General features: G+C 46.7%; 1 protein-coding gene across 1 annotated transcript in view; it reads left to right on the top strand.

Moving 5' to 3' along the window:
* PRKD2 (protein kinase D2) overlaps positions 1–12,169 on the top strand; it is a 360,755-nt gene that overhangs the window by 217,835 nt on the left and 130,751 nt on the right. The window contains exon 2 of the mRNA XM_078660993.1: positions 11,796–11,934. Coding sequence (XP_078517119.1) covers positions 11,796–11,934 — 139 coding nt within the window. The remainder of the gene's footprint in view (positions 1–11,795; positions 11,935–12,169) is intronic.

Here is a 12,169-nt window from a genome sequence, read left to right as displayed (position 1 = left end):
CCGACGACGGAGGTCCAGTCCGATGCCGAAGAACACGTCGAAGGGCACGGCCAGGACACTGAATACGTCGAGGAGGTAGGGGACGACGAAGAAGTTTATGGGGCCGCGGAAGATAGCTCGGAGGAAGAGCTATGCCCCGAAGTCTATATGATTCAGGCTCAGGTCACGGGATCGCCACTCGGCCTTACCCACGACCCCGCACCGCTATCCCCGGCCCCGCCTTCTCGCCCGGCCACGGACACTCAAGCGGAGCCGCCATTAACCGTATCGAAACCGAAAACGAAACCTTCGGTCTCTACGGCACCTAAGATGGCCGACGTCCAGCCGAAATCGAAACCGAAACACACGGATTCGACAAAAGACAAAATGGCCGACGTCCAGGCAAAATCGAAAACGAAACTACCGGACGCGACAACACCAAAAACGGCCGACGTCCAGCAAACGATATCGAAACTGGCTCCTTCATCGGCTCCGTCCACCTCCGGCCCACAGAAGTCGAAGAAGGCTGTCGAGACGGCAGCGCCACACAAGGTGCACAAGGACTCGTCCTCCAAGAAGGCCGTCCGTCAAGAGTCGGCCTCTGTTGCTCCGGCACGGTCGTCGAAGTCGATTCACACGCCTTCAGACGCTCCTACGGCGCAGCCAACTAAACGCCCAGTCGAACAAAAGTCGACTACAAGCCACGACCCGAAGGCCGCAGGCACTACGCATCGGCACAAAGATGTCGAATCTGCAGCATCGGCGTCGGCGCCAAAGTCTACAAAGGACCCGCGCCACAATGCGGCTGAAGATTCGTCGACGCAAATACCGTCGACACCGAGGGACTCCGACGACACCGGCCGTCGGCTACCACACCCTCCGCCTCTTTCACCGCGCTGGTCACCGACTCCCTGAAACGGATTCGGGAAAAAGCTTTGTCGATGACGGCTCCCACGCCGTCGGCTCCAAAGGAGGTGGACGCTCCTCAGAAGTCATCAGCCAAGCTTCTTTACACTCTTCCACCAAAGGTGCCACCAAAGGCGTTTGCACCTAGATCGGTGCCACAGACTTCGGCTCCTTCGGCGCTTCACGCCTCAGATGACCAATCAGAGCATTACATCGATGCCCACACGGGGAAACTGACCATTTACAAAAGGAAGATCACTTCCCAACCACTGGAATCATATGTTATTCCACTGAAGAAAAAGAGGACAGCACTGGACAGTCCTGCCCTTATTGAGCCCGTTCTACCACCACCAAGAAGGAGTCCATCACCTTCCCCAAACCAATCAGGGGGAGAGGATGATGAGGAAGACGACCAATACAATTTCCCAGTGGACAATGACCCTGATGTTCAGCAGGACACATATGACGACACTGGGGACCAAGGTGGACAGCAGGTGGTACAAGATCCACAAGGTTTTGGGGCACGTACATCACCAACTGAGGATTCTGCAGCATTTAATGCTTTAATCGAACGGGCAGCAGCAAATCATGATGTAGACATGCATGCTGACCCGGTGGAGGAAGACTTTTTGTTTAACACTTTCTCTGTCTCAGAAAGAACTATTAAAATACTTCCTATGCTCAAAGGTGTCCTTAGACATGCCCCAGAGATCTTTAAGGAACCTTCCAGGGCAAGAGTGGTGAACCCACGTATCGAGAAAAAATACAGGCCAGCACCTGGGGATCCTGCATATATTCGAGGACAGTTGCCTCTGGACTCGTTGGTGGTCGCCAATGCCCGCAAGAGGGCAAACTCCCAAACTACGGGTGAAGCTCCTCCCCCTGACAAGGAGTCGAAAGTGCTTGAGGCATCCGGCAAGAGGGTGGCTGCGCAGGCTGCCAATGTATGGCGTATAGCAAACACACAGGCACTATTGGCGCGTTACGATAGGGCGCATTACGACACCCTAGAACAGCTCCTTCAACATCTACCTGATGAGTATAAAGAAGCAGCCGAAATGCTCATACAAGAGGGGAAGCTTATATCAAACGCTGCAATAAAGTGTGCGCTTGATGTGGCAGACACGGCGGCTAGGGGGATTAACACTAGCGTCATGCTAAGACGACAAGCTTGGCTTCGTATATCTGGATTTAAGCCTGACATCCAAACTACAATCCTCAACCAGCCCGTCAATCCTGACAGACTGTTTGGCCCAGATGTAGACACCACACTTGAAAAGATTAAAAAGGACAACGAGACTGCTAAGTCCATGGGGGCACTTCAGTCCCAACAATTCAGAGGAAACACTTTTCGTCGCTCAGGAGCGCGTGGTGTTACCAGAGGACACTTGGGTCAACAATCACAATTTACAAAGGGTGGTGCACAATCCTCCTACCCCAAGCAAGGTAGAGGGGGTTACAGAGGTAACAGTGCCAAGGGCAGGGGCAGAGGGAACAACAACTCCCGTTCCTCTGCCGCCAACAAACAGTGACTCTCTGTCACTGCCCCCGACCATCCAACACCTGTCGGGGGGAGACTCCAGCAGTTCCTGCCAGTCTGGACATCCATCACCACAGACAGGTGGGTGAGAAAACTAATCCAATACGGTTATTGTTTGGAGGTAACATCCACTCCTCCCAACATTCCCCCAAGACACCGTCCTATGTCGGCAGAGCACTTGCACTTATTGCAGCAGGAGGTCTTGGTAATGCTGCAAAAAGGCGCAATAGAGCTCGTACCAATGGAGGAGGAAGGCACAGGGGTCTATTCCCTGTACTTCCTCATCCCAAAAAAGGACGGATCCCTCAGACCTATTCTGGATCTACGCCCCCTCAACATGTATATACTGTCAGAACACTTTCACATGCTGACACTGCAACAAATTCTTCCCCTGCTAAACCAAGGGGACTTCCTGGCAACCTTGGACCTCAAGGATGCTTACTTCCACATCCCACTCCACCCATCCCACAGAAAGTACCTCAGGTTCACCATTCAAAACAAACACTATCAGTTCAAAGTCCTACCCTTCGGGGTGACTACTGCCCCCAGAGTGTTTACAAAGTGTCTGGCGACAGTAGCGGCGCACCTCAGACGGCAGAACATACATGTCTACCCCTACCTAGACGACTGGCTTGTTCAAGCGAAGTCGGAAATACAATGCGCCGCGGACATGTCCCACACTATTCAACTCCTTCACAGTCTGGGATTCTCGCTAAACTACCCAAAGTCGCACCTTCAACCAGCCCATGTGCGGCAGTATCTAGGCGCGACAATAAACACCCTGACTGCTATGGCTCAGCCAAATATATGTAAGCAAAAGTTCCCAAGCAAGCACAAACGTAACTAGCAGGTACACTTGTAGATAGAATTAACTACAATGACATTAGACAAAACTGCTTTTTCCAATACAATTAGTTTTAATTATTCAAATATGCATAAAAAATTCCTATGATAAAAATGCATTACAATGTTCAGAGTCAATGCAAACTTCATTGTAATTATACATGATCTAATAGTGATAAAATTTGATTAAACATTATAAAAAATGATGGTTTCCTGTCGACGCGTTTCGACACGTAAGTTGTGTCTTCCTCAGGACTGTACCATCGATGTTCTGTAAAAATAATAATTGTAAATATATTTTTACTATACAATTTTCTTCCCTGGAAAAGCAGTTTACACTTGTTTATATCATGTTCCTTGTACCGCTAGTCAAACTTTCAAATCTATTGATATACCGCATTATGCCTCAACATATCAATGTGAAACCCACGCGACTATGTATAAGCATCTCCAAGATAAGGCATTACCTATTTTAAATGCTTATATAGTGTCCATATCAATTGTTCGACATAATAACAATAGAGCACAAACTTGTCTTCACCTTTTTTCCCACATTATTGACATTTTGCATCTACATTCAAAAAATGCCTAGTGGCCTTGATGGTTCATTGATGACTTAAAGACAAACTGCAATCGAACAATAATAATTTAAAGACATATTCTTTGTCTTGTCAGGTTGGCATAAGTATATACTGTGCTGTACATATATACATAAAACTAGATATCGGTAAAGCCCAATCCCGTGTAGGTCTGCACAGTAGTAGATTTAATACTATGCAGAGCATGCCATCGTATTACACAACCGTGCATTCATTTCACTCCCCCGCAGGAAAGGTTATCCAACGAGGCCCTACAGTGAATAGCTACTACTTCTTTAGGGGTTGTGTGTTATAAGGAAGTTTAAAACATAAGAACTGGCTTTTACCTGTATGCCAGTTTCTACATTTATCAATTAGTTCACACCTGTTGGCTTTAACTGGTTCCTATCCGAGGGACAGATGTTTCAATTATAGACATACATTGTAATAGTCTATCCCTTCCCTATCCTAGGCAATTATTTACTAAATCTGTCTCACCTTTTAGTGTGTTTCAAAAAATGGCGTTGATTTTTTTGAATGGGATTTTCTAAGGGCGAATTACACACCGACGTTCCCCCAATCTGCCGGTGAAACGGCACTTAGTATCTGGAATATTTTTGAAAAACAAGTGGTATTATATAGATTGATAAATTTAGTTAGGTCCTTATATTTATATAACATCTTTAACACTCATGTATGTTACCTCGTAAATGGTAGTATCTGTTCGTATGATGATATTAAAATATATTTTTTCTCCACTGTATGACACCAAGAGACTGGGGACGTTGTAAAACGCTAGTATTGCCGACCCTAGAATAGAAAGCAATGTTTGGATGTTATAGGTGTGATTACTTTTCCTTTTTAGTCAGGTTTGGGGACCTAGCGGTTTTGCCGACCTAACTACATGGAGTCACACTTACTGAAAGAATTAGGTTGGACGCGTGGAACAGCGGGGGGCTCAGCCAAACCCAGCCAGGATCAACAGCATCCAGTCACTAATCCAACGGTTCAGACCGCAACACTCCCTACCAGCGAGAGTGTTCATGCAGTTGATAGGCATGATGGCCTCCTGCATTTTCATAGTCCCGCACGCGAGGTTGCACATGCGTCCTCTCCAAGAATGCTTGGCAAATCAGTGGACACAGGCCCGGGGACAACTGACGGACCTAGTGTTGGTGACCGGTCGGGCATACAACTCTCTGCATTGGTGGAATCCACACAACCTTTGCAAGGGACGACCGTTCCAAGAGCCGGTGCCACAGATTATCCTGACGACGGACGCATCTCTCCAAGGATGGGGAGCTCATGTGCTCCACTACACTGTGCAGGGACTGTGGTCCACTCAACAATAGAAGTTGCACATCAACTACCTGGAATTGATGGCAATCTTCATGGCGCTAAAGTCCTTCAAGGTACATTTGTGCAACAAAGTCGTGTTGATCCGGACGGACAACATGACAGCCATGTACTACATCCAAAAGCAAGGAGGTACTCACTCACAACAGCTGTCTCATCTGGCTCAGAGCATGTGGAAGTGGGCCATTCAGAGGAACATTTTCCTCATGGCAGAACACCTGCCCGGCAAGGACAATCAGATGGCGGATCTGCTCAGCAGGTACAGCCATCAAATGCACGAGTGGGAGATTCATCCATCAGTGCTCCACCCGTACTTCCAGCAGTGGGGTCATCCACAGATAGACCTGTTTGCCACAAGGGAAAACGCAAAATGCCAAAGCTTTGCCGCCAGGTTCCCTCATCCGCAATCGCAGGGGAATGCGATATGGATGAACTGGTCAGGCAAATTTGCGTACGCTTTTCCCCCAGCGCCTCTCATTCTGCTGGTGGCAAGAAAGCTAAAGCAACACTCGATGACTCTCATCCTAGTTGCTCCAACATGGGCACGCCAACCGTGGTACACCATGTTTCTAGAACTTTCCGTGGTACCGCATCAAAGGCTGCATCTCACACCCAGCCTCTTGACGCAGAGCCATGGCGACATTCAGCATCCAGATCCGCAACAGCTCAATCTGGCGATCTGGCTCCTGAGGTCTTAGAATTTGGCTACCTCAACCTGCCTCCTGAATGCATGGACATCATCCGTGAGGCAAGGAAGCCCACGACCAGAGCTTGCTATGCTGCAAAATGGAAGCGGTTTGTCATTTACTGTACAGACAACAATATCAACCCGCTAGATGCATCCATTCCTAACATCATCTGCTATTTGTTACATCTTTACAAATGCAATCTGGCGTACGCTTCCATTCGGATACATTTATCCGCCATAGCGGCTTACCTCCAGAATCGGCAGCACCTCTCTGTTTTCAGAGTGCCTGCCATTAAAGCCTTCCTAGAGGGACTGAAACGAGTCATTCCTCCTAGAACTCCACCAGCTCCTGTGTGGAACCTCAAAGTGGTCCTCACTAGGCTGATGGGCCCAACTTTCGAGCCACTGCACTCATGCGAACTTCAATTTCTAACATGGAAAGTGGCTTTTCTCATTGCTATCACGTCGCTCAGGCGTGTTAGTGAGCTGCAAGCGCTCACAATCCAAGAGCCATTCATCCAAATACACTCTAACAGGGTAGTGCTCCGCAATAACCCCAAATTCCTTCCAAAGGTGGTGTCACAGTTTCATATCAACCAAACTATTGACCTGCCTGCATTTTTCCAAAACCCGCAAACGGTAGCAGAAAGAATGCTTCATACATTAGACGTTAGGAGGGCGCTAATGTACTACATTGACAGGACACAACCCTTTAGGAAGACACAACAACTTTTTGTTGCCTTCTCAGCACAACACAAAGGCAACCCCATTTCCAAAGCAGGAATAGCCAGATGGATTGTTAAATGCATTCAAATCTGTTATCAAAAGGCTAAACGCACTTTAACAATACCCCCAAGGGCGCACTCTACACGCAAATTGGGGGCCTCCATGGCTTTCCTGGGGAACATTCCTTTAGAAGACATTTGTAGAGCAGCCACATGGTCTACACCACACACATTTACCAAACATTATTGCGTAGATGTGCATTCCAAACAGCAAGCAGCTGTAGGACAGGCTGTTCTCAAAACACTTTTTCAAGCTTCTGCAGCTGGCACGGGCAACCGCCCTTAATGGAGGGACAGCTGTGTATTCTATGCACTAGATATGAATTTAGCAGCCCACATGCCTCGAACTGAATATGCTACTTACCAGTATGCATCTGTTCTTGGCATGTAGGGCTGCTAACATTCATATCGCCCGCCCTCCTCCCCGGTGCCCGTAGCGGCTGCAGACACTCTCTTGCATTCATCATTAGCATGGACATCCTGTACACTGTTTCACTCCATCTCTGCCACAATGGCTAAAAACAATCTGGGGATGGAGTCGATGCCCATGCGCACTGTAGTCCAGGGGAGGAGCCACCTATCTCGTGATACTTCCAAGACTCTTCCAGGACAACAATGTGCAATCATCCGGACCCAACACTAGGCGGCGATCTATGCACTATATATGAATGTTAGCAGCCCTACATGCCAAGAACAGATGCATACTGGTAAGTAGCATATTCATTTTCATGTTAGTGGCTCCCTGTTTGGAATAGCAGAGCTTCAAGGGCATCTTCAGATTTATCTTAACTCCAGGAACTGCCTGTTTAAAGCTATACTTGGGGGTGGCACATTGTTTACCTTTATGAAAAGAGCTTTAATCATATTCATTGCTTCATTTCTAGACTAATGGAATTCTTATCTATGAATAATGCATTCTAAGTGCTAAACAGCATCTTGGTTTCTTTAGGCCGCGTATGTTGTTTCTTTCATATGTAGTTCCTGATTTCTGTATGAATCGAGCTGTTGCTCCACCCTTCCTTGCAGCAGTGGTATTTGCTTTGTTTTTATGTGTTCAGTCGTTTCGGTGCCTGCTGGGCCGCTTCATCCCTAATGAGGTAACAGTGGAGTACACAACAGGCTGGTCAGGTGCCTGTTGATGTGCCTGGCCAGATTCAACAGACATGCACTGTGTGTTTGTTAAATTTGAGAAGAGACCTTTCTAGGTGAGCAGACTGAGAGGTGCTTTATTGAGAATCAGTAACAGGTTTCTACATGTAATAGTTTTGGTCAAACGTGAGATGTATGAAGAGTTGCAGAAGGTTTGTTTTCATATTTCCAATGTTTCAGATCATCAGCACATTACAAAGAAAGCATGCTGATGAGGGACAAAAGTATGTTAATGGCAGCTAATCTAAACACACATGATGATGGACGGAATGTTGCACAATGGCAAAACATTCACCCCCAGTCACAGATCTGGGTTTAATCCATCGTTATTTTGCTCACCAAGCCACCCCAGTTCAGACATGGCCATATGCAAATCAGTCTTGACCCTGTGCCTCATGGGAACAGTCCAGCCCGCACTGCCAAGCAATGTCTTCCCTGGACCAGAATCAAGCATCCTAGGACCGGTTTCTGGCTATCAGCCGTCTTCAGCCAGGATAGCTGGACTCCAGTGGCTTAGTGAGCACGGGACCCACGTCTGGGCATACCCAAACCGGTCCTAGGATGCTTGATTCCGGTCCAGGAAAGACATGGCTTGGCAGTTCGGGCTGGACTGTTCCCATGAGGCACAGGGTCAAGGCTGATTTGTATATGGCCATGTCTGAACTGGGGTGGTGTGGAGTGCAAAAAAAGATGGATTTAGGCCCAGATCGCTGTACTGGGGTGAATGTATGACATTGTTCTGCATTCTGTCCATCAATTGTTGTTTTTGCATATGGCAGCTAATCTGCCTCTCATTGTCCTAAACAAAGCTTTCTGTAGTCCTGTGAGCAGAAAATAAGTGTTCTCCAGATCTTGATATAATAAGGTGTGTTAGCTTTGTATGGACGCCTAGGCCGCTGGAAGTCCCTATATGTATACAAGTTTGAAAATGTGCGACGTGTTCGGAAAGCGTCCTGCTGAAATTAACACATTTAAAAACTATTTTGGGCCTACTAAAAGGCTCGGAGTGATACCGTCAGCATGTACCTTGGTGAATGCACATAGGTCGTGTAACCGCTTCCCTAGTATTCTGCACGGAGTGTTTATCTGCTGAGTAGCTGTTCTGAGCGTCCACTAGTCAATCCAGGAAAACCCTGCTTGGACCTCCAAGTATGTCTTTAGTACTACACTACAGTTCTGGACTTTGCAAATGAGTTTGCACAAATCTCATTTATAAATGTAGGGTACTTACTATTTTTTTGCGCCCTATGCCACAAAATATAGTATAGTGTTGGAGAGCTAGGAAGAACATCAACCATTTCCTCTCCCATGCTTATTTGTTATTGGCAACTAAATACCCCTCTACGCTCCCTCAATTAGTGCTCTACACAGTGTTCCTTTTGCTGGCTTCTACAACCCTGTGCTCAGTGGTACCCCCCTCTGCTCGCCCCTACTACCCCTTCTTCACCCCTACCACCCTCTGCTTGTCTCTAGCACACTCCACTAATTTCTTCCAGCATATCCCTGTCACCCTCCTACTGGTGACTATCACCCTCAAATTGTTCTTGCCGTGCTCTGCTTTACCCTACCTTCCTCTTCACATTCCTAATTTCCTCTCCTCATCACTATCATCCTCTGCTCATCACTATCATCCTCTGCTCATCCTTAGCTCTTACCTCCTCATTGAGTTGTGTGCCACCACAAGTAAGTGCTTAGCTACTTGTGGAGTATCAAAGACCCAAACGTCGAAGGGAGGAATGCTTGCATCAAATCTATCCACTGGCAATCACTTGGGTTAGCATTCTAACCCGTCATTCTTTTGCTCACTATGCTACCTCCGTTTGGACCCAGCCATATGCAACTCATTCTTGACCCTGTTCCAGGAGGAACAGTCAATCCTGAACTGTCAGGCCAGGACCTCCCTGAACCATAACACAAGCAATCTAAGACAAGCTTCGCTTTTATTGGGGCTCTTCAGCTTGGTTTCAGTGGCACAGTGAGCATGAGACCCACACCTGGGCATATCCTTGCCACTTGGGGCCGTATATCGAACACACAAAAGGCGATGGGACGAATGCTTGCCATTAGTTTAACCCCTAGCAATCGCTCGAGTAGCATTACAATCTAGTGTCATGCGCACTGTGCCACCTTTGTTTAGAACCAGCCATATGCAAATCAGTCTTGACTCTGCTCCAATAGGAACAGTCCAGTCCGAACTGTGAGGCCAGATCCTCCCAGAACCATAACACAAGCAAGCCAAGACCAGATATATATATGTGTATTTGTATGTATGTAGGCATGCTAGGGAGATAGTTTTCTTTGTGTTGTTGAATTGGACACTCGCATTGCTGAATTATAAACACATTTATGTTTTTGTTTCCTCCTCTTGCTCTCTTTTAATTGCTCTCAGTTTCCCACTTAATTTTCATTGTTCTGTGGCTTCCTTATTCTTTCTATGAAATGCTTGGCTCTACCACTGAAACTTTTCTTCCACTGTACTGCACTCACCTTCACTTACTCTGACATTATTTTCCCCTTATTGAATTATCTACCTTTTAATCCCTCGTCTATTTGTCTCTTTGTTATGTTATGTTGTTATGTTAAATGGATTTATTAAGCGCGACTAACACCATTAGGTTTCTTGGCGCTTGTGCTGGAGGGGCGGTAGAGAAAATGTGAGACAGAATCTAGAGGTAGGATGTAGTGAAAAGGAAAGTTTTAAGAAGTGATCTGAAACCATAATATGAGGGTGCGAGCCTAAGAGAAAGGGGGAGGGAGTTCCAGAGGGAGGGAGCCAGAAAAGAAAACCTAAGGCCCCCATGTTTCTTCCTCTTAAATCTAGGAACGGATAGCAAGGCCATCTGAGATGAACGAAGATTGCGGGAAGGGGCATACGGATGAAGAAGGGAAAGAATGAAGGAGGGACCTTGACCAGAAAGGGATTTAGAAATGATACAGCCAAGCTTAAATTTACAGCGGGCAGATACCGGGAGCCAGTGGAGACTTTTTAGAAGAGGGCGTACATGTTGATCTCTAGGTTGATGATAAATCAAGCGGGCGGCTTGATTTTGGATCAACTGGAGTCTTTTCAGTTGGTAGTCAGGGATGCCTACATACAATGCGTTTGCGTAGTCAAGTCTGCTGATCACTAACGCAAGCAGCGCTAAGGTGAGCGCTTCGGTGGTAAGTAGGCGGGAAATTTTTCGGATTTTCCTGAGTTGGAAGTGGCTGGCGGACACTACTGCGCTGATCTGGGGTGTCATGGAAAGATCATTGCTGATGACAACACCCAGACTTTTAGCGGAGTTGACTGGGGAGGGAGGGCTACCAAGGCTTGCAGGCCAGATAGAAGGCTGCCAAGGATTGGAGGCTCCCCCGACAAGAATCAGTTCAGTCTTGTCGGGGTTAAGCTTCAGGTGGTTTGAGCTCATCCAGTTGCTGATGAAACAGAGTGTGTTTTGGAAAGTGGAGATGGAGTCATCAGAAGAATCGATGGTAAAAATCAACTGGATGTCGTCCGCGTAATTGAACGCGGTGACACTCATCCCGCGAAGGGCACGAAGTAAAGGGGCCAGATACAAATTAAAAAGAAGAGGGACAAAGAGGAGCCCTCTCTCATGATCTCTATCCATCTTCGCATATAATCATGTGTCTCATCTTTTACTCACCTCTCTCACTAACATTGTTTTGTGCATTACGCTTTTTCTTTTTTCTATTTATTCTCCTTAACTGGCTTGAACACCCTATTCCTTGTACCCAGTTTCTATTCCTAATGTATGTATCTTCCCCTCAATTATTCTAATTTTGCCAATTTCATTCTAATGTGTTTCTCCTATTTTTATTCTTGTTTATTTTGTCCTATTTTTTAAAATCTATTTTCGCCTTCTGTTCTGTTTCTTGTTCTGTCTCCTGCATAATCTGTGTGATGTTCTTCTCTCTTCACATATTTACGTTCCACACATCTCTGACCCATCCTTTTACTTCCTCTGCAGTTCCCGGAGTGTGGATTCTACGGTCTCTATGAGAAGATTCTTCTATTCAAGCATGATCCAACGTCGAATAACATCCTGCAGCTGGTGCGATCATCTGGGGACATCCAGGAGGGGGACTTGGTGGAGGTGGTACTTTCAGGTAAAACAACGTGTGTAATTGAGGGCTAGTGAAGCAAGGATCTGGATGAAATTGGATTGAAAGTTTGGTGGACTTACTCCGCTAAGTTGGCAATGAAATTTGGTCTATCCACCACCCCCCTCTTGCTTTACCTGGTGGTGAAGGACAGAAAAAAAAGGACACTAGCATGCTCTTTCTAAATTACATGAACATTTTGTGCTATAGTTTAGCGTGAAATGCATCTCAACATCATTTT

The sequence above is a fragment of the Lissotriton helveticus genome, chromosome 9, assembly GCF_964261635.1.
Source record: "Lissotriton helveticus chromosome 9, aLisHel1.1, whole genome shotgun sequence".
NCBI classification, from domain to species: Eukaryota; Metazoa; Chordata; class Amphibia; order Caudata; family Salamandridae; genus Lissotriton; species Lissotriton helveticus.
Note: the sequence above shows the minus strand (reverse complement) of the source record. Positions and strands in the feature narration are given on the sequence as shown.